We start from the raw sequence: 24,073 nt of genomic DNA, 5'->3' as shown, positions 1-24,073 counted from the left end.
GAAACTGGGGGTAAACAAGGCGCGTTTCCCTTCTCTCCAACGTGCTGCCCCTTCTACGGTCGGTGCGCTAGCAGCCGCCGCTCCTATAACGTTTTGTAGGGTTTAGCAAGGCCGACGTAGCGCTATCGATCGAGCGCCAGGTCCGAGATGGGAGGTTTTGACGGCCGATCAGGTTTATCACTGCGAATTAGTTCGCTAGGTCTATATAAAAGTTCTGCATGCAAGCCACGAACTGCGTTCGCGTTTACGTTTGCAATGAGAGGATGCCTTCACTACGTGCATAGAATAGAAGTCATTAGAGACAACTAGTGAGGAAGCAACTTTAGGACGCTAGTAGTATTCATGCCCTCTGATCGGCCAGGTTTTCTCGATAGACTTGTATTTCGCGTACAAACCTTTTTCTCGGTTCAGAAGCTGTACGTTACGTATAACAAATTTTGTGCTGGATTTTTATTATAAGATGCACTGCCTAATGTTTCCGGATATAGCAAACGAGAAAGTAATGTTCGTTACTGCCTTCTGCTGAATAATACGGCGATTCATTAACTCAATTTATAGGTAACGACGGGTTATGAAGCATGTCTTTTTTTTTGCTTTTTGGATGGTAATGAGTTAGGTATTTAGCTACTTTTCTTTGGTAACACCTACATAGCTACTTGTTTGGCACTTAATAACGTCCAGTGCAACAAGTACACAGTTCCACCAACCTCGAAATCTCCGGTGCGGTTCTCTGAGTAGCGTACTCGTTGCCAGCGCCCATACTTCTCCGGCAGCGAGTCGTGAAAGAATTTGCGTGTGAATGGGCCGAGCATATCCGAGATGAACACGGCCGTCGTAACTTGCGTGCCCGACTGGTGGTACCATCCAGTGAAGCAAAAAGGTCCCTTTACTCTTCGGGTCAACTTGGCGTCCCCATGCCAGACATTTGGTGTTTGTACGGCGAAAGCACTCCAGCCATCCGCTGCGTTATTCATTACAAGAAGACAAAGAAAAAAAGACTATCAGTTACTGTGACGGAGGCGGCTAAAGTTTTGCGAGGAGCAACCTCGTCGTTGTACAAAGAGAGTACCGTTGTAAGATTTATTCTACTTCGATTTATATAATGCCTATTTTGGGACACCATACTGATGTGCACATCATCTTCGAACGAAACCATTCTTTTGAAGATGGGAGGTTTTGACGGCCGATCAGGTTTATCACTGCGAATTAGTTCGCTAGGTCTATATAAAAGTTCTGTGTGCAAGCCACGAACATTCACAGTGCAACCGCACATCTCATTCGTCAGCTTAGGTAACGAAAACCGGCAACATGAAAATTTAGGGCTATGAACATTTCACTCTCTCGTGGTAAAATGATCGGATGTTGTAATAATAAAACTGATTTCCGGAAAATCCTTGTCTCTCGCGAATGAGTGCAGGCACCTCCTGAACAGTAATGACATGGCATTTTTTTTTTGGTCACACGCTGGCACATCTACAGGGTGTCCAAACTAACTTGGGAGAAGATATTGAAAATGAAAAAACACCAGCTCTACAAAAGTGATACCAAATGCAAATTAGTTGTACCCCTGTAGACGTAGTTTGTTTTATCAATAAGTAATTATACAGTATTTGCTTTTAATTGAAATACTTTTCAGCCATTGCTTGAAATGTTCGTATGTGAATTAAGATATTGCAGGCCGCCACGGATTGGAGGCCGCCAGGAATATTGGAGGCCGCGAGGAACAACCACGCAAACTTTACTACTAAACACGATATCAAAATGACGGTAGAACTCAACCACTTACGTTTATTCGTGGAAGTGGTAATCGCTGAACGGTGTAACTTGCTCTACTACTACCTATATGATACGAAACGGATGAGCGCTAAAGAACGGGGACATAAACGAGACGCACACAAGACAGACGTGTGCCTCTCATTTATGTTGCTGCTTCTTAGCGCTCGTTTGTTTTGCATCAAGTATGAGCCAACTTGCCCAAACACATGTCTTGATATTACTTACCACTTTCTTTTGTATGGTCGTAACTTGGTCCTAGTTGCATAGACGACACCTTGAGAGCCTGGAAACAGGCGCGTTCGCTGCAGTTCGATGACACCCATTGTGGACAGAGGCCTTCGTCAAAGGTGCAAATGTCTGCAAAACAAAAAACATGATAATAGTAAGAGTTAATGTAGTGAAACAAGGGGGACGCGGGATCATGCTATTCGCAATGCCCACGAAGTACAGGTGGCACGTTGTGCGATACAAAATGGCACCCGGAGGAGGGTACACCCGTTTGTTAGCATAGAAACAGATTGGGCGTGCGGACATACGGCCCGTGCCACTTTCACCGGATTAGGTCACGTACTGCACTGAAGTGGATATCAGGCCAAAATACTTGCCCAAGCCATGGAAGGTGCGAAATGCTCGCTACCTCATTACTTACCACGGTGCGAGAGGTTATATTTCGGCTCCGTTACCGTGCATCCACGATGTTTTACGAAATCAAATAGCGCGCTACAGAAAGCGTGTGACCAGAACGGCACACCAAGTATACGTACCGTGACTGCCTGTCGGATTTGCCGTAGTAGTAGGCCGCTAGCGAGTAACGCCATCGTTCCTGTGCAGGACCGCATGTTTAGCCTGACGATGGTTTGTAAACATGTTGCCGCGTCACCATTACTTGCGTGGTGAGGAACGCGGAGTGCACAGGTCACTTCTCTCGGATGTTACATGTTTTAGCACCTCGAAACGAATGCACACGCAAGTTTTTCGCAACGTCGAAGAATTTCTGAACAACGAGGCCGTTCGGACGGTAATGGTCAAGTTCATTTGGCAACTGAGCGGCGCGCCTTGTGGACGCGATTGCACGTTTCGCTTCCGCTCGTCGAGCGTGTTGGCAGCATGCGGCCGCAAAAGTTGCGCTACCTGCATCGCATCAGAAAAAAATACGCGTTGATTTTGATCTCAACACTATCGTACATCAAGTACAGTCAAAGGAACTTACGATTGTGAAAAGGTTGCCGCACAAATGGTTAACCAGCAAAGCACGTTAAAGTGAATCGCTACTGCAGCATCTTCATGGACGCCGTCGCTATCGGTGCTTTCACAGCCTTCAATGTCCAGTGAAAAATCCTCATCGTCAAGGTGCATGGTCTCTTTGAACATCGCTGTCAAAATCAATCTGAAGAATTTCCTCCACCGAGAGCTGCCTCGCGTTCCCCGCGTTCTGGGCTCAGAGAACACATTGCTTTCAGTGTTCTACCACCAATCAACAAAGTAATAAGTTGTCAAGGAACAACCAACCAACCAACATGCACTGCAGCGCTGCCTATGAAAGCAACACACGGGTGAAGGACGACATTGAGGGCGGGGCTGCTGATCAAATTTGGCCAGCTGGGGCCCACTAACGCAGATATACACATATAAAATCAATCAATCAATCAATCAATCAATCAATCAATCAATCAATCAATCAATCAATCAATCAATCAATCAATCAATCAATCAATCAATCAATCAATCAATCACGTTTAATCTACGTCGCAATGCGTCAGCTGAGAAGAAGATTTAGCCCTCAACACGGCCGGTACTTGGTCGTAGCTCTCGATAGCCGTGGAGCGAACGCAGCCCCGAATCACTGAATTGTCGCTCGCAAGATTCATGCAGCTCTTTTCTGACAAAACGCAAGGCGTTTTAGTTCAGTGTATCACCAATTTATTATGAAGGCCCTGATATTATTCAGTTACAAAAGAGGGCATTGAGAGCCCACGCGACACACCGCGTATAATGTTATGAGTTTCATACACTAGAAAAACGCCCACGGATATTATATACAAGCGAAATACTCGTAGCACGAGTTTCGACAGAAAAACAGAGGCACTAACATTTCAATAACCTGCGTGGCCACAGAAAACTTCGCGGAGCTGAAATGTGTACGCTGTGTGCCATCATTGGCAGCACAGTTTGCCCAGGGTGCTTCACTACGTATTTTCACGAAAACTTCGCGTCTCGCAAGAAAGAAACGAATTTATCTTGTGACGGACGGCCCCGTTTGTTCACGGATTCACGAAAGAAAGTCGTAGTATTTCTTTCAAACCAACGCGTTGGCAATCGGGCTACCACAGCCGAACTAGGGAGCGGCTGCCGGCTTCTCGTCTGCTAACCCGCCTCCTGACATCCACTTGGGGGTGGGACAGTCCATGGGCATTGTGAATTTCAAGTAACGTGGATTTATTAGGCCAGCGGAGTAATATCGACGTCGGAGACAAAGGGACACTAACACCAGCGCTCCCTTCTTTGCCTGTCGTTCTTCGTGTCCCTTCGCCTCTGTCCGCGTATGTTTCGCGCTGAACCAGGCAGCATGTTTAACACGCTCAACTCGCCAAAATGGCAGTTCTCGTGTACTGTCGGTGTGGCGAGGCAAACACACCACTTCAGTCCCTATCCGAATACAGATGAGAATGCTGGAATGTAGACGATGGGGAGGAGGGAGGAGTTGCGTATGTATGATACGGTTCTGATGTTCTGATAGAAATAAAGATAAAGTCGCAAGGCGGGCTGCTTGGTATGCCATATTCTGATAACTATAGTAGCGCAAAGAGGACACAAGAAGGAAACACATCGAGCGTGTGTGTCTCTTTGTTGCCTTCTTGTCTCCTGCTTGTTTGCGCTGTTATTGTTATTCAGTTAAGATGCCCGCTGCCGTGCGGCACTGATATAGACGGCCCATGAGCGGCTTGCTTAAAAGCTGCTTCACACGAAGCGATCTTAAAGAGCTAGACGATGATTTTTCTCGCGCTGTACCCAGTGATTGTCGCTGCATGAGACTGTCTGCCATCGCAGCGATCACAGGGGTCTTCTCCGAGCCGTCAACAAAACTCCGTTGAAATAAAAGGTTTTCGATCGATGTTCCCTCACTTTTACAAACAAGGTAAGCATATTCACTAAATAATGACTAAGTATTTAGTAGTCCCTGAAAAATTAAAGCGGCTTCTCACTAGTGGTGCCAAGCCTGAAGGAAGTGCGGAGCTTGGCGGCCTTCTTTGTTTCTCTTTCCTTCTTCCTCTCTTTCTTTCCCTTTCAGTCTGTTTTTTGTACCTCTTTTTTGTGCCTGTTTCTTTCTATTTCTTTCTTTCTCTAGCTATTTCTTTCTCTATTTCTTTCCCGTTCTCGCTATTTTTTTCTGCCTTTCTCTTTCTTGCCTTTCTCTCTCTCTCTATTTCTCGTTTCTTCTTTCTTCTTACATCGTTCTTTCTAGTTATTTTTTTCTCGCTCTTCTTTTTTTATTCTCCCTCTTTCTCTTTCTGCATTTCTTCCCTTCCCTTCTCTCTAATTCACTCTTTCTCCTTCTTTCTGTGATCTGCTTTACTCGCTCCCCTCCTCCTTTCCCTCATTTTCACTCCCGCTTTCCTCTCCCACCCCCATACTATACTATAACATACAAGAATATGCTCTGCTCGCGTGCCTCGATAGCCGAGTGGTTACGGCGCTCGACTTCGGAACGCGGGTTCGAATCCCGCCTCGGCAAAAAATTCCTTTCGCAAAAATTTCTGTTTCTCTTTCGTGCTCTCTCTTTTTCTGAAAGCGTTCTCGCGCCCATCAGAGTAATTGCATCCCACGCCGGACAAATCGGCGCGAGTGTTCTTGGATCGAAGCAGAAGATGAAGAGAGCGCGTGCCGGTTCATGATGATGATAGTTTCCGGTTCACTTTGTATGGACTAATGGTCGGCTGCGGCTGCGCTGTTAAAAGCACTTCCTTCTTAGAATTTGTGGGTCATAAAAGTGGAGGTAGTTCAATTCACTTAAGCTCTTGGTCTGTTGCTAAAATATTAAAAAAGCACAAGCAACCTAGTGACGGCAATAACACTAGTGGGCTACAATTATCCAACAAGACGTTTACGCTTATTTTTGTGTATATATGCCGTGTGCATTGCCACAATATGTAGATTTTATTACAATAGCATATTTAAGCGCAAATAAAAAGCGATACGACTTGACATTGTCATTTACACACATGGATGATCCCTAAATACTTCAAGTAACTACCATGCCAATTAGAAATCGCAGCAATGTACCCAGACGCATGAACGAAACATAAACAAGAACACAGGCAAACACATATCAATGCGTCTGCATACACGACCACTTATACTAACCGCAGCTCGAAGGCTATTTATGCCCCTATTTTGGTATAGCGCACTCAGTACCGGCTATCAGGCATATAAATGAGAAGAACAAACGATGTTTGCTCCCAAATTCTCGTGCCCTACTGTTCCATATATGTGCCATTACTGAGCACAAAACCGTTATTCAAACGTAATCGAGGAAATTTAAGCTTGCAAAATTTTGCATAAGACTGCCACAATTACAGCATAATACTACGGACATCTACGAAGTATCTGGCAACATACTTGACTTACTAGTGAGAAGCGAAATCTACTTAGAAACGTCCCTGGCTTGTCGGCAGCGATGACTAGATTTCACAATGTACTGGCTAGTAAAAGGATACTTAGAAGCTAGCCATATACCAGGGAAGTCAGGTAATGTATGCATTTGCAAACTATTCACGAACATTATCTTCAAAAGCCTTGTACGACGTGTTGTTCTCCAGTTGCTGCGAAGTAGCGGACTTTAGACGGGTGCTGCCAGATAAGATCGAACTAGAGGTCCAGGTACCGTTCGCGATTTTTATGAAATTTACTGTAAGTGTAGGTATTAGACCAACAACAATGATTTCGAAGAAAGCTTTGCGAAAAAAGCTTGTTGGCGAAAAAAAGTATACAAATTTTGCCTTCAAAAGCTTTTCTACCCTACTGAGTAAAAATACGTATTCATTGAGTTGCTTAAAGTTATACAACATTTTGTAGTGCTTAGGCACGATCACAAAAAGAAGACAAAGAAGACGGCCGGGCAGCTGCTGTTTTTGATGCCGTAATTGCTTTCCTTCAGGAAACAAAACGAATGTGTTTTTAAGTTCTTAAATGCAAACCTGTTCCGAAAATAGCAATGAATCAATAAGAAAAAAAATCAATAAAAAAGAAGACGTTCGGTACCACAGTAATTTCATTATTCTAATTTTTAGTTAGGATGAGAAGTCTGGGCTGAATGTAGAAATAATTAATGCACTAGTTCTTTTTATGTGTGCTTGTCTTTTGTGTTAACTTAGTAGTTTTAAATCTTCATATCTACAATTCTTGGCCAATCCCCCAGAGTGGGTATGAACCATGTGTAGAGGATCATCATCATCATCATCAGCTGCTAACTGACAACTTTAATCGAGTCTAGGAATGTGTGGTCTATATACCATTCGAAATGAGCAAGCGAATCGTCAACATCGCACAGGCCTTAGTGGGCGTATCAAGCCAAGGAGTTAAAGAAACTGTGGTCCTCGTCATTAACGGAACGGACGTTTCACTGGCACAATCAAAATTTCTATCTTTTATATAGAATGTCTTCAGAAGTTCACACGCTTTTATCTTTACTTCTGCCAGAGATCTACCAAGAAACGCGCAACAAAATTTCTTTAAATCTTTCGTCTGATATGGCCCCTATGGCCTCTGCGATGTTGACGATGCGCCTGCGCATTCGGAATTGTCTATTTATACACCAAACATTCCTAGTCTCGATTTGTCAGTTAGCGCCCTTGTTTTTGCGATAGTGACTGAGTGCTTCAAGATGTCTTATACCAAGCACCTACTTGCCCAGCAACACGCCCATCTGCAGTAACAAGTTATAATTTGTCAAATGTAAAGAACTCGAACCCAGAGGAAGTGCCATGAATTACGTGCTGCAAATCGAATACATGCATTCTGTTGAAAATAACAGTATGCGACATAATAAAGCAGCAGGTGTTGCGAAAGACCAAATGCACAGTCATGTTGCACGGTTCGACAAGCTTTGTCTTGTTATCAGCCACTTGGCAAACTGGAGTAGATTACCCGCAGCGGCGACCACTCGAGGCAGCAGGGGCTGACATTACCAGCGCCGCTTCTATTGCGGACGTGCGCCGCTTGGACGTCAAAAGGAAGTTCAGAGGGCGAGTGAGATAAGAAATGTACCACCAAGGTCAATCTAAATAGGTCGCGAAAGTCGGAACGAAAAGTGGTCGGAAACCTATTGCGACAAACATCAACACCCGCGTGACGATTAAAGCGCTACTAGGTGAGGGGGGGACAAATAATGAAAACAAAAAACTAATTAAACGTTTATTTTCATTAGTTTTAATTTTATTTGTCACGAATTAAATTAGTAGATTACTTTAATCAAACTTTAGTCTTGGGTATGTGGTTGAGTGGCCAATTTTGTTCGTTTATTTTCAGAAACAGCGGGCACATGCAGGCAGTCTAGTAACATGGGCCAACGGTTTTGCGCATTTTCAGATGCAAATGGCGTCGCTCGTTTTTGCGCAGTAGGTTTGTGCCTGTCGTCCGTAGGTGATTTCCTCGCATAAGCGTTGTTTTCTAGTCGTGGTACTTGGCAGAAGGTAATATAGCCCATCGCAGCCATCGGGAGCCGTTTCAGTGACTCTGTTTTGCCAGCGCACGGCCGGCGTGCTGTCGCCCTTCGGGACGATGAGTCCGCCACGCTACGCGAAGAAACGCTGCGCTGTCTACGAATGCAAGAGCAACACGTTAACGCCAGGCGTCTCACTACATCGGTTTCCCCTCGATTCTGAAAGGTGTGCACGTTGAATTGTTATGCTACTTCTGATTTCTGTGTTCTATATTTAGGGGTAATATCTTGTTGAACTACAATATTTCGCCAATAAAATACACCTTATTTATCAAATATGTCTTTTTCGTCTTCCCGTTATCTTGCAGGCTTCCATTATGGAGCCGTCATAGTGATAAGAAAAAGAACGTGCAGCTATAAAAAAGAAGTAAGAAGCGGCGCCCTGTCAAAACATTTCATAATTTCGCGCCCATCGCGTTAAAACGTGACGTCATTTCCGCTTCCGGTTGTGACGTCATCTTTTTTTTTTTTTTAAATTCTGTTTGTCCCCTCCTCACATAGATGGCGACTGTTGCAACAACTAGGCACCGGCTTGACACGTGGGCTTCTACGGAAGTTACGCTACCAGTTTACATATATCTTGGTACCACTGTGAATAGTGAAGGCTCCCAATCGCCACCAAGGTCTATATCATTGAACGAGAACTGAGCCAGTAGTTTGCAGTGAGCGCTATAAAGTGCTGCGCCCGTGTGCTGCTTCCTCTCTCCTGATGGCCTAAAAATAACTAGGTTCACTCTATCATCCACACCTTGTGGATTCTAATGACATTTTAAATGCGAACCATTTCTAAGCGCACCTCAGGCACTTTGGGTGTTCCTATCTACGTATCTATCTATCTAGCTGCCTACGTCTGGCCGCTCTCCCGGTCGTCTCCATAGGTTGTGATATACCAAAATTTGCATCGCATAGGATGAGTGTATGATGAACACGATTTACTGGTGACGACATGAATAACGCAAAATACCTGTCGTGTAAGTCATGAAACCCTTTTCCTCAGTCACGTGTGGCACATACCCGCATACCAGAGTTCATGTTATGCGAGTATGTGCCACAGGTGATAACAGAGTCTCAATCAACGCAGTAACCGCGAACATACACGTTGACACGGAAGGAAAGTTATATTAATAATAACTGTTGCGGTTTAACGTCCCGAAACCACGATATGACTATGAGACGCCATAGTGAAGGGCTTCGGAAATTTTAACCATCTGGTATTCCTTAACCTGCACTGACATCGCACAGTACACGGGCCTCTAGCATTTCGCCTCCATCGAAGTGCGACCGTCGTGGCCGGGATCGAACCCGCGACCTTTCGTTCAGCAGCCGAGCACCGTAACTACTACACCACAGCGGCCAACGTAAGGAAAGTTAGCGAAGTGAAGACAGAGCACCCCTGGAAGACGGTGGGCTGCCATCCACTTGACCACGTGGTACAAAACGTCGACAACGTGGATTTTGCGAAAACCGGGGTCAATGCTTCCCAGAATAACTCTGCCGAGAGGACCATGTCCCTCATGATTACCGGTGACTTCAGCATTCATTTAAAAAAAAAAAAAAACCAAGAACGTCTGGTTCTTAGACGGCATGAAAGACGGCTTGGATGTGGACAGGGCATCACAAGACCTCGGTGCAACGTCTAGGACAAAAGGCATAATAGACCGTTTCTTCGTAAAAGCCATCCTTGGTTTCCACCAGCACTACTATACCTCGCACTTCACTACATTTAGACCTTTCGTAGCCGCGATCACGGATGTATCCGGTAACAAGTCCTGTTTCCTTCATTGTCCTATTCGAATTCGCGCTATGCAGTATTGAGTAATGTAACCACCGCACATCAGCTTACTTCGTTTGGTGTTGGTAGCACCTATGTTGCTTTTGGTATCGTTAAGCAACTATAAACAGCTGGTTATATAATACATGTGCGACTCTTCAAAATACGTGTGCGCGTATACCATTTGCATATTTCTCTAGCGTCATTCCGCAACGTTTCGCTCAATGTGAAAAATTGCGACACAGACACCGTAATGCGCATGCTTCACATAACATCGGTTCCCACGGTACGTGGGACCTGCCGAATTTTTCTAAGATTGTTTACTTCGTTCTCACATTTGCAGAAAATATCTTTAAAAAAAACATGGCTGATTCCTCCGTCATTGTAATCGATATAACACGAAAGTGAAACGTGTCTACACAGAAGCAGTGCTTATTCTGTAATGATGCATGAGAGCTTGTGCAATATCTAATCAATGCACCCATGTTGACGCCTAGTTCGTAGAGGTTCTTAGCTTAAGCCGCAAACGCGTGCGTCCCGCTGGCCTCTGTCTCGCTCCACCAAGGCATCGTGTTCTTTCGGCAACACGTATTGCAGCAGTTTTGTTAAGTCGGTGCTCTCGCAATCGAAATGGTCGGTGGTGGAGAAATCCCGTTGGTGCATGTGGAAGCTGCACTGCTCCGATGAGCCGGCGCACGCTCACATGAAGCGATAGGCAAAGAACGTAACTGCGTCTAGGCTGCCTCGGCGATGCCAGCGTGGCCAGTGTCCCTCTCTGGTATCGAGACGTTTTAGCCATGACCTCCGATATCGCACGCAATCCCGGAGTAGGCGCTAGTAAGTGTCGATCGTGACGCGTTGCTTCTTTTCACCCTCTCACAGACGGCGGCACCACTCCCGCTCCGCCCCTCCTATCTACACAGCCAACAGAGAGCACCTTGCGAGAGAGAATGTGTGAAAGATATAAGGCGCGTTCGTGAGGTGTTCTGCATCTGCCAAGCTAGCTTAGTTGGTTTGGCGTCGGGCGCTTACCGTCGCGGCCGCAGCGTCTTGGGTTCGATTCCCAGCGGCGCATGGAAGAAGGAATACTAAGGAGAGGCCCTGACGTCACATTCGTGAAGCCGCCACATCGCAAACACCCGCATCGCCTTCTAGCGAAGGAGCAGCGAAACATTTCGCGATTTCCGTCGCGTCGTTTCGAGTTTTTTTTTTTCGCCATGCAAGCGGCGCAGTTGATTCACGCATGCTGCTCCTTGTGTGTGTGTTCTTCAGGAAAGCTACGCAATTCCCTGCTGTTGCGTATACCTGGTGCAAATCGCGTGCACTGCGGACAGTACCGGGTGTCACTTTCCTGTGTACGTACGTTCGCTTCATTGCTGATCCCTAATGCATGGTATTTGCATGGTATTGCAGCTCTCGGATGTGCGCTCTGTTGCTTCTTACTCATTGTGTCAACTCAGAAACACGTGAACTTTTGTTTTTGGCGTCTGACGCGCCGTACATAACATGCGCCGAAGGCATTGTACGTTTCTAGAGGCTGCTTCGTTCAACCAAAGGGCAATAAAGTTATGTTGTTGTTATCGGACTACGTGATGTATGTATTGTGCGGTGTGCGCTCGCTGCGTGCTTTGTTGTGTGCGTACTGGAATTACAAATTTTACGTGCACGATCGCGTATGCAATACACCGGTGTCCTCTTTTCGACGTGAAGTAACTATAGGTTGGTGTTGCGCCAAATAGCTGCTACGCTCACTCCATATACACGAACAAAGAACACCTATTCCGGCAATAGATCGGGAAATCGGGCTACGAGAAAGGGAAGCCTTAACGCCCAGCAGAACGCGTAAGTCACTGCTAGGTGAGTTCGAATACGATGATGCAGGGGCTGAATATTTTTGATTACGACACGTACCGGTACTCTCTGTACTGTTCCACAAAAACGCTACATGAAGAATTTCAGCACGCAGCCAGGGGAATGAAACTTCGCGTTTTTTCTGTCCCGTGACCGCAGCGATCCTAACGTTTGGGGGCTGTACTACCTACGAGCATGAATGAACGTTGTTGTTCTATTTTATATTTATTACAAAGTTCCTTATTAACTCCGGAGTTTTAATACGCAAGTGAACCTAAAGGTTGCAGTTCGAGTTCGAGGTGGCAGTTCCACCCGGAGTGGAAAAGGGTAACTGCGCCGCGTCCTATCTCTCACGGCGACAAAGGGGCGTTTCTTGTCGCGCGCCCAGGTATGCTACGGCCTACGGTAGGCTGCTCTTACCACCGCAAAGGTTGTTTCAGCGAAATTGGCGAAACCCTTGCAAGCTTCAGCGAAACAGACGCATGAATGGATTTGCGCCGTCATCACAAATTGTGCTGTGCTGAGTGGTTTCGAAATCCTTCAAGCCACACCGGCGTAAAATTCTTTCCGATCCCGGCGGACGAAAGGTACGGTATGCATGCTGCTCCTTTTGTTTTTCTACGCTTGCACGGCATATCAGGATGCGGTTGCAGTAGTAGTGTAAAATATTCAAGTTGTGTTTTTACTGTATGAATGGCACGTTTAGGCAATAAAACATTCAAACAAACTCTGCTCTTTATTCTTGTCTTATTCATGTGTATACACGTAAACACAAACAAATGTTTACTTAGAATAAGTGGTGCAAATATAGGTGGATGGTCAAACCTTCATCAATCAGAACGCAACGATTGCCGTTTTTTTCATGGGGCGGGTTGCGCAACAGGAAGAAGCTCGCCATCTGAATACCTTCCACGCGCTCAATTTGGCTTGCTGGTGCATCCCAGTTGAATTTGGCGCTAAATCGAAGCCCCCCCCCCCCTGCCACTCGGATCCTCAGTCCTCAACAAGATGGCGTCCCCCTGTGCGTGTCTGCAATGCGCCGCCATGTTTTAGTACCACCCCCAAACACCAGGCGTTCGCCCGGCGCTCCGATCGAATATCGCGTTCCATGGATGGTATAGGAAGTTCCACTCCCCTGACGCAGCACCCGGGCCTGCCACGCACGAGCAGCCTGGTGAACGTCTGCTTGCAACAATTTACTGCCTGCGAACCGCACGATACGCGCTAAGTTTACGCCGGGACTACAAATCTGCGCAGAAGCGAACCACGGCGGAGAGTACGCCGCGGGGCGTCTGCTGTTTTGTTTGCCCGAAACCGGTTTGTTTGCCCCATAAATCTGACGTCACTTCCGCCACGCTTTTCGCAATGCATTGGGATACGATAGGGCCTCTCCTGAGTTTTCGTTCCTCCATGCAGCGGCGGATCTTTTTCTTGGTTTTTTTTCTTTCTCACCCGTTTGCGTCCATTTTATGAACGTCATATCCAGTAAAGTATTAATGAGAACTAACAGACAATAACGCCAAGGAAAGTACAGGGGGTGTTATCTGTATTATTTACAGATACAGATAATAAATAATACAGATAACACCCCCTGTACTTTCCTTGGCGTTATTGTCTGTTAGTTCTCATTAATATTGTGTCTAACAAAGATAAACGAGCCCTTGAAAAATCATCTGCTTTCCTTCATTCATAGCGAGGGTCTCGTCCTGGCAGACTTAATGCCTTCAGGTAGTATGCGAGGGATTATTGGTCAGCTGCCAACTCGTAAAAAGATCACGTGCTACGTGACGCCAACAGGCAAAAAAAGAGTGTTCCACACTCGCCGCCATGGCTGCGATTGGCGCTGACTAACACTCCTAGAAAATAATACAGATAACACCCCCTGTACTTTCCTTGGCGTTATTGTCTGTTAGTTCTCATTAATATTGTGTCTAACAAAGATAAACGAGCCCTTGAAAATCATCTGCTTTCCTTCATTCATAGCGAGGGTCTCGTCCTGGCAGACTTAATGCCTTCAGGTAGTATGCGAGGGATTATTGGTCAGCTGCCAACTCGTAAAAAGATCACGTGCTACGTGACGCCAACAGGCAAAAAAAGAGTGTTCCACACTCGCCGCCATGGCTGCGATTGGCGCTGACTAACACTCCTAGAAAATAATACAGATAACACCCCCTGTACTTTCCTTGGCGTTATTGTCTGTTAGTTCTCATTAATATTGTGTCTAACAAAGATAAACGAGCCCTTGAAAAATCATCTATATCCAGTAAAGGAAGTACTTATTGGATCCCGGCATAATACACTTTCGTGTTAAAATACAATCTGGTGTATTACGTGATTACGTACCAAAACCACGGTATGATTACTAGGGACGCCGTAGTGGAAGGCTCCGGAAATTTTGACCATCTGGTGCTCTTTAACGTGGGCTGACATCGCACAGTGCACGAGTCTCTAGCATTTCGCCTCCATCGAAATGCGACCGCCGCGGCCGGAATTCAAGCCGCGACCTTCGGGACACCAGCCGACCACCGTAACCGCTACACCACCGCGGCGCACCACTATGCAACCTTGCTGCGCATTTGTTGTTTTAGAACAACTGCTGCTTTATTAAGTCTCGTAGAACATATTGCACAACATGTATCTGGTTTTCAGCGCATAATGAAGGGCGTGGCTGCTTTGCTGAGCTGGTTTCATTCGACGCAGCATAACTTGTTAGCAACTGTGTTAGCAAGTGCTCTTGCGTCCAAAATTTGTATAGTCATCGTAGGCGGAAATAATATTCTTTCGCAAAGCTAACTTTGAAAGCCTTTTTCCGGATCTAAAACTGACGCGTAGAGTAAATTTCAGCATAGTCCTCATTGGTGACGAGGCGCTCATTTTCGTTCTTATGTGGACACACCGAGAAACAACCGTACATATACGAATATACAACTGTTCAAAAGGCTAAGAAAGAGTGTAGAAACTCATATTTTCATTGAAAAAATTGGATGGCCATCCCGTAATCGAGAGCCGATGTAAGCATGAACTGGCTGCCGCCAAAGCAACCATGCCGCGCCTGAGGCTGATGCACCGCAAGCGGCGTGGCACTATCTCTCGAAGGATGGGCAAAACCGGCGCCGCAAAACTCTTTTGACTGGTTGCCCGGATGTTCATGTTTTGTTCTCATAATCATGCTCGGATAACGGCTCTGGCACCTGGCTCCAAATTATTTGAAGGTAGCCGACAAAGAGAGCTAAAAGCATTTGATGTTTATAACAATATGCATTTTACATCCTTCCATGCAGTTAATTGTAACTTCATATGTTGCAAGCACGTTAAAGCAGAACGGCTACCTTTGGCGTCACAGCGACAGAAAATGCGTCACCGCCGACGTGTGCGAAAGTTGTGAAGTTTGGCCGTGGAAGTGACTCCGAGACGCGCGCGGCAAGACCGATGTGCTTTTTCGATTGAGTGGCTACATGAGAAGCATCTTTGAGGACCTGCTGCGCGTGTTGCATGCCTATTAGCTGCCTAGAAGCTTCTAGAAGCTATTAGAAGCTTAAAATATGCAAAATTATTGCTTCAGCGCCACAGTTTTGCCATTTGGTTTCAAAGGCATGCGTTAATGGCACTTGTCGCGTGCGCTGTAGCCAAACTTAGCATGCAGGAGGAAGCGTCTCTGCCTCGCACATTGGTATGGTCGCGCCATCGCCCGTGTACACCTAGCATCTATCAGAGCGGAAGCCAGCTGCAACGTGTATTCTTCGCGGTGCGCCTTTGATTCCATAGCTTGCTTCTCAGTAACGTCATTTTGTATGGGATAAAGCTTGGCGAGTAGCGGTGCGCGTGGCCCAAGGAAAAGTGTCATTTCATTGCTCCTGCAAAGACCGAAGTTGCGGGAGCAATTAACTGACACTACAGCAAATAAATAAGGCAACTTACGCAGAGTTCATTCATGTGGATTGAGGTCTGTAACATGCTAATAAATTCTGTAGCATCAACAAAGCACGAGCATACAGAAAAGTCTTGACTTCGGTCTAGTTTGTTCAGCACATTGCGTAGAACGCTCCGTTCGCGCACAAAGCGATCACAAAAACACTTAGAGAGCGCTTGAACTTTTCCTTCAAGAGTAGAACGCGATAGCATAATCGGGCCCCTTGCGCATCGCCTTCTCAATTGCTAGCCTGGCTTCGGTTCTCGGTGCACGCCTTTGCCTTGCCTTATGAAAACAAACGACTGTGCGCGTAACATTGGCCGTCTCAAAGTATCCTAGAATGCCTACCGCAAGTGCAGTTGTTAAGTACTCACTACACCATAATTATTCCTTTTGCGAATCAGCGAAGCGCCCACTACACGTCCGCAAGGCAACATGCGAACCTACACCGCTGTCCACTTTGTTGATGCTTTTGATGATAATGATGATGACATATGTCATAGTGCTCTGTAATGGGTGGGGCTTTTAAACACCCACTCTTTGCGCAATGCACATGCTTGGACGCCTGGCGCCATTCTACGCTTCTGCCACGAAATATTACATGCGTTAAGGAGACTCCTTCTTTTGCATAACATTTATATAGCGTTTCTTTTTTTGCGGAGCACTTTTCAAGAAATTTCAAGTTTCGAGAAGGCGTGTAATGGACAAGCGCACATGTACCCCGACATTACTTTCTTCCCTCTTCTTTTCTTTCTTTTAATCCCTTCATCCCTTCCCCCAGTGTACGGTAGCAAACCGGACGCGCGTCTGTTCGACCTCCCTTCCTTTACATCCTCCTCCTCCTTTACTTCGGTCCACATTGATTGCGCCGACCATTGTTTTAGAAGGTCGCCGAGATATATTGTCTCTGAGGAAAAGGCATTGCTCATGGGGCTGCTACATCGGTACATATTAAAGTCAAAGTTCAACTTGATGAAGCGCAATCGGGAAGTTTATGTCATTGGTGCAGTGAATCTTTTTAATTAGAGATATTACGGGTCGTTACCACGGACATGTAGATTTCAGTAATGCCTTACGGCTGTTGACAGAAGGTACCAGAAGATTGCTTTTACTGGAAGTCACTGCTTTAGTCACGGCGATTCCGTTAGAACTGCCATTGACGATGTGGCTGATTACTCTGAAAAAAAAATGTTTCAGCGATATTACGCAATGCTTCCAAGTGAACGTTGTTGGTAGATGCTGCGTTACTTCGAAATGTCGTACCGCGCATAAATTTCGGCAGGTCCAACATTATTATAACACAAGAAGGCTAAAGCCTAGCCCCACTCGTGTAAGACAGTTGAGCCGCAATGAGCATGTACAGTCGTCACGAATGGAAACGCGAGCTCAGATATTTAGTGCAGCGGCATGCATGAGCAAGTGCTCGAGTTGACCGCGCCATGTCACAACTCATCTGGCGGCTGAAGATAATTTTGCCTCTGACGTATGTTTTCGAGTAAAAAATACGCCGGTATATATGGTGGAAACAGAAGTACGTGCATTATTTAGACCTAAATTTTCCGGGTTTCAATCAATGCGTTGAATGTGAATGTGTTGTACATATGTGTTGAATTAAATCTAGTATTTGAACACCTCATGCGAGCCCTTTTTATTTGTATGTCTTTTTCAAGGGTGTTCAGATTGCAGCGAATTACTTACAACGCGTTTGTAAGGCAATAGGCGCACGTACGAAGCTTCACACTTTATAGATGCTGTCTCTGATGATAATAATGACGAATGATGGCTCAGACCTTTGTAATCGGTAGGAACTCTTACGCTCATTGTGCAATTCATATGTTGTGACGCCTGGCGCGAATCTACACTTCTGCTACGCAATATTAAGTCTGCAAGTGACTCCTCGCTCGAAATGCCGATGGTATCGGGTCTTTTTCCAAAGCGGTTTTAAGCACTGGCATTGCTCTGTGGTAGAGAACATGACCGCCACGCAAAAAGCCTGGGTTCGATTCCGGCTCGAACACAGTTTTTTATCTTGTGTTTTTAAATGTCACCTGAGCTTGTGTACCGCACGCAGTATTTTTCAAAACCAGCGTCTTATAGGCACTTAAGGCTCAAGCCTTAAAAATCATGAAGTATAGTGACATGACAAAATATTCAATTATATGCCTTTCATATCAAAATTCTGGTGACCTGCATACTGCGATGCTTATTTTCAAGGCTTCTGGCGGAAAATGACCAATAATAGACAAGTAAAAATATTTTGATTCACTCGAAGTTATTCATATGTTTTTCCTGGTATATACGCCTTGCAAGGAGTGTGCATGCTGCTCAGAAGCAAGCGACACAGTTGATGACAATGCTAAATGCATGAAGTGTACATGCTTACCTGATAGTTGTGTATGTTTTCCTAAAGATGGGGGTGTTGCCTATTTATTTTTGTCAATATCTGCTTGTTATTTTACATCTTCGCATCTTCATACATTAGGCAAAAACAAAGGCGCGGTTGGGCATTGGTGTTATTCACACAATTCCGAGGCCTGAACGCTGTTCAGCAAAAAAAAAAAAAAAAAAACTGTTCAACATTTAGTGCATTAGTGTATTTTGCTAGGTGAGAGCCGTAAGCTGACCCTGTCGCAGACGATATCAAAAACAATTCAAAACAATGCAAATTTGCTGTTTTTTATCCCACATATATTCAGTATATTCTTACAGCCACCCGCTAGCGCCCCTCTTGTAAGTCCTGTAGTTCCTAATCAGAGCCATCGCACAGTTGACCCCCTTCACTTTGTCATGGTCTCCTTTCTCGGCCTGAATTGTTTCTTTGCGCTAAACCTGACGATATGGTCGTAAGTTTGCGAAGGCTCAAGCCTAATTTCTCAGTATACGGATCTGATCGTATTGTTACAAAAAGTGGTCAGTACCATACTTATTAGTGCAGGGAAAGAGAAACAAACATTATTGCATAAAGTTCCACATTTCCTGCAAAGGCAAGGTTACTGACTGGTTTAATACGTGTTTCGCTTAGAAGAACGCCACTTTTGGGGCACACTTTTTGTTAAGAACAAGATTTTTTCGATAGAAAGATATTGTGACCCAAGGGGTTGAGGGGTAGCAGCAGCGACGTTGAGACAATGTGTACGTCTTACTGCTCCCAAGGTTGAGACTGGTATATGACATTTTTCAAAATATATTGTTTCCTTTAGATTACCAGGATTCATAGAGGTCAACTGTCACCAGCGAAATGTGTCTTTTTCTGTTACCTCACCTCGGCTTTATTTAAAAATCCGCAGAAAATTGATGAGGAAGTATGACAGTATTCCCCGTGTATTAATTTTCGGTAAATGTTAATTAGTCATAGGTACAGATACCCCATTTGGAACAACGCACTGTTGTCACCTTCATAAATGTCAGGTGTTCGACTGGGTCCTGATATTGTAGAGTACCATGGTGATCGGATAAACTTAAAGCAAAATACTGCCACGGGCGTTTCTTATTATCACTTTTGCTGTATTCGTTTTTCGCCCACAAAGACTGTCAGCAACGCTAAGCGCAAACCACACCTCATTGTTGGAGATGCTTCGGGATTATTGTAGATGCGCGCAAGACGCCAACACTCGAGCTTATTCTACAACTTGCGCGACAACCAGCGCTAACGTTGGAATATTCGACGGCACATGTATAAATGCCGACGCGCTTCAGAACTTGTCAGTTGATCGATGGTCGACGCTCTGTTCGCCGCTATCAGTTTATTGCTGTAGCTTGACTTTTAGCTTCCCGGCCACAAGTTCGGCCTAATAAAGAGTTTCATCTCGGACGTGCTGACTGCTGCCTTCGTCGACGTCACGACCACGTGACAATACTGAAGAACGTTCAGACGGCAAGGCTGTCGATCGGCTGATGACAACCGAGTAAACGTCATCTGTTGCATTTTGTTTTCTTTGGCGGGTGTTATTTTTGTACTGCTGGAGACGTTATTCTCCCGTGGCTTTATAGTTGCAACCATTCCCAGGATTCGGGGACATTTGTGCGTGGCGTCATCTCTCGGCGGTAGCAATGGCGTCCTGCCATAAATGAATGGGAAATGGGCGAACAAAAATTCACATCTCTTGAAAAAAGCAAGCTATCAAAAACGACTCGGGGTTCTATACAGTAGAGACGTACTGGAACATTTTGGTAAAATTGCAGTATCGAACTACAAAGCGTGCGGCTTCCCAGCACAATGGAACATCGCCCATTAGAAACACATGGGAGCCCATTGTAAAATTTAAAACACTCTGGGAAGCCACGCGGCTTGCAGTGCGACACTGTAATTTTAATAGAATGTTCAAATAAGTCTCTACTGTATAGAATCGGCAGTCGTTTTTGATAACTAACTTTTTTCGTCAGATAAGATATTTTTTCGCCTATTTCCCATTCAGTTACGGCAGGCCACCGCAGTCACCGACGAGAGATGGCGGTACGTGCATATGTCCCCAATTCCTGGTCATGTTAAACAAAACCACTGCTTTGTTATAGTGTGGCTATACTAATTAATTCAGTTTGTGTTCGTGTGATAGGTACGATTCTGGCTGAAAGAGAATAGATGTGTTTTTTAACAGCGAAGCCGTTTAGCAAATCTTTCCTTGTGAGTCGATCGCAGAAAACTATCATCATCTTAACTGGCATGTGCCGTTGTACGGATACCTGACAACGAATATATATAGAGAGAAAGAAATAGAGAAACAAACAGAGAGACGGAAAGATATAAGGAAAGATGAATATTTTTTGCAGAAAAAAGTTATTCACGCGTACGCTGTATCCGAAGGCGAGTGTCCTAACCACTCGGTTATCCAGGCACGCTAGCAGAGCCTAGCATTCGAATAGTATAGTGTAGCAAGGGGTTGGGAAAGTGTATTGCGATTGAGGAGGAGAAATGTGATGGGGAGGAGGAGGAAATGGAGGAGGGGAGAGAATAAAGCGCAGCTCAGAAAGAATGAGAAAGAAAGAAATAGAGAGAAAGAAAAAGAAAGAGAGGCAGAAGAACATCAACGAAAGAGACAGACAGAGTAGTGAGATGATGATGATGAAATAAACTTTTAATTTGCCAAAACAGTGTCCCCGAGCTCTTAAGGTTGGGAAGAAAGAAAATAAAGAGAACGCAAGCAATGCATCGGCTAGCGACCAGATACCGCACCACCTGGACAAGCCGCGCATGCGCAGTAGCTAAGCCAGGCCCACCGACGGAGACATCGCGCGCAAGCTCCACTCTATAGTGCTTAGCCTGGCTGCGTACTCCCGAGGAGAAAGCTGCGTATCTCGAAGTTATAGTCGGATAGAACTTAACAAGTCCGGAGAGGCCCACCCATATGACTTAAGCGCGAGAACCGCTCATCTCCGTGATCTAAGAAATAGTCCCGCTCACGCACTTGACCACATTCACCTAAGGCAGGGTCACCGGCCGTCCGACTCATGACGTGAGTCTGGAGTGCGCGCCCATTGGTGCAGCCTTGTGTGCATCCGCCTATGAGGAGGATAAGCTGCAGACTTCTAAAGTTCTATCCGACTATAGGCATGTCGGTCTACGGAAAGTACGAACGGCGACGGGTTCATGCTTCGCTGTACCAAGCTTTGCGTGAGTCAGCGCAAACGGCGCGCATTTTTTCCTGGGCAATATATCGCAACAGGAATAAAAAAGTACGAAATGATGCATTTCCGATTTCTTCTCGCTAAAGCAGAGCACGCGAGAAGCCACGTGTGATTGGTTTCTTGATGTTTTCATCGTGAAGAACTAAAGCATTGTTGTATACTCGTAATGTCTTTACTTTTCCCATGTTTATTTATGGTCTGTTTCACGTGATATAAAAATATGTGGTCATTATGTGTTTATGATTTGAGTTTGGACACAACAGAACATTGTGTCACCAGATTTTGGTGTTTTATAAGCTAAGTTGAGAGCGTTATGTAAATATGTAGATATTATATGTGAGCATATTGAATATATTCTTGTACAAAGAGTGTTTTTGCTTATGTTAGAGTATATACCGCTTTAGTCTAGCGCATAAGAACGATATGTTATTAAGACCATTGTTAAACGTTGTCTGAAGTGCATGTGCAGGCGGGGACCTTTGTCAGGCTCTCAAGCCTTTAGTCCTCGCCGCCCTCTTCACTGGTCAAGAAAAGAAAGCCATTGCAAGATGCTCGCCGTAGCTGCAGGCTTATCCGTCAGCGTTAGGCAGAGGAAAAAGATAAGCGCTGGTGTTGTTCCCTCCCTCTGTGTTCCTGTCTCAGTTTGCGCTAAAAGCTTCTCAAGATGAAAAAGATAACCTGACCGTTTATTCACACAACGGGTGCCAAGACACCCTTCATTTCCATTAGATAAGACAAAATACAATGTTATCAATACCGTCGAAGATAAAGGGACTTCAAAGTGGTGGACAGTTACTTAGGGCACAGAATGCCGCCAAGTCAGCCAGTTACTTATGTCCTCTGAAAGACTTCGGTGGTTTCACGAACCGGCAATTAAGACCGAAGTCATTCAAGCGCGTACATACATATGAAACTAAACATCTTGACATGCTTAAAAAAGGCGCCCTCTCCACTTCGGTTTCTGTAGCACTTACCCAACAGAAAGGGGGGTATGTTGAAATTGTCGGCATTAGCGCATGCAATATATTTACAGTGAAGGCGTTAGCCTCTAGGTCAGGCGTTTCAAACACGCTGCCCACTGGCTATTCGCGTTCGGCTCGCGGCCCACGTATGACAGAGTCTTAGTGCCATATTTTGTATGACTTTGGTGCTGTGTTTGACATTGCTAAATGCTGCTCGCATTATTTTCTCGCCTATCGTGATTAATAATGCTTTGTTCGGGTAAGCTGCACAAACGTGACATGTCTTAAGCCAATCTTTCAAGGCACATCATGTGGTCACCTTGTGTTGAAATATAACCGCAGAAACGAAAACTGTATACTTCAGTCCAGGTCTTAGTCAGTGTGGAGATAGGTATCGATATGTTTGTCGAATTTTTAAGCCAAATGCCGTTCATAAATGATCCATATATGAAGAAATATGGGAAAGCCCTTCATTCCAACGGCAACGTGCGTTAGCGGAAAATTGATACCTGAAGAGTAAGATGTAGTCCAAAAACTATAAGTTTCTGAGATAGTTTGCAGTAAATTTTACTGCCGATTCCTCCCGATCTAAATGTTTAAATATTTTGTTATAAATATGCCGTGCACAAGAATGCATTGGTTGCATCTGTTGGACTGATCCCTTTTCTCGATCGCGATTCTACTAGTTTTAGGGCTGGTGTTGCTTCCGATTCAAATAAATTTTCGTAATTTATGAATGCCACACACACGGTTTCTTTTGATTCAGCAGATTTTTGAATTATTTCATTGAGGACCTGAAGGTGATCCATGATGGAGTGTCGTTTCTTGAAGCCAGCTTCCTGTCTACTTTGATGAAAGTCGTGCGGTTTATTACCCCATTTAAAGCTGTATTCGTGAATATTTTGTGTGTTGAGAAAAGTGGGCTGGTAGATCAGTAATTTGTCGTAATAAAATATTGTCGCCTTCCCCACTCGCTGGTGTAGTTGAAGTTTAAAGAATAATGTGTGGAGCGTCGGAAGTTTTGGGAATATAAAAGCCCTTCCATTTTTTGGCCAAATCAGTTGTTATGCAGTCTTCTCCGGCCGCTTTTACGTAGGAGATGCCCGGCAGGGCATTTCTGAACGAATCGTTACTACCTATAGAATTTCAATGTCGTGTTCTGCATTGATTTCGCTGAAGGTAGAGTAAATTATATTTGAAATGTACAGTTCAGAGTAGAAAGCCTCTAACACCTTGACTATGTTGTTAAAATTGTCCCTGCCATTCCAAGTTTTATTTTAGCTGCCTTAATGCCGCCGCCATTTTTTACTACTGCCTATATGTTTTTCATGTTACAGTTCCGTAAGTCATGAGTTTCCTGTTCGTTATCATATTTCACAGCTCAGAGAATTCTACTAAATCGCCTGAGGGAGTTCCTTTCATTTGTTGTCGTTTCTTAATTAACTGTTTATCGGTTTGAGAGA

The 24,073-nt window shown here is 45.0% G+C and overlaps 1 protein-coding gene across 1 annotated transcript in view; it reads right to left on the bottom strand.

The window, feature by feature from the left end:
* Positions 1-644: 644 nt before the first annotated feature.
* Positions 645-24,073, bottom strand: part of LOC119383812 (MAM and LDL-receptor class A domain-containing protein 1) — a 167,892-nt gene continuing 144,463 nt past the window's right edge. Inside the window, exons 37-38 of the mRNA XM_049412968.1 lie at positions 2,002-2,133; positions 645-961 (exon numbers count right to left, since the gene is read on the bottom strand). Coding sequence (XP_049268925.1) covers positions 645-961; positions 2,002-2,133 — 449 coding nt within the window. The remainder of the gene's footprint in view (positions 962-2,001; positions 2,134-24,073) is intronic.

The sequence above is a fragment of the Rhipicephalus sanguineus genome, chromosome 2 (genome assembly GCF_013339695.2).
Source record: "Rhipicephalus sanguineus isolate Rsan-2018 chromosome 2, BIME_Rsan_1.4, whole genome shotgun sequence".
Lineage (NCBI taxonomy): Eukaryota > Metazoa > Arthropoda > Arachnida > Ixodida > Ixodidae > Rhipicephalus > Rhipicephalus sanguineus.
The sequence above is the reverse complement of the archived record's forward strand: the minus strand, read 5'-3'. Positions and strand labels throughout refer to the sequence as shown.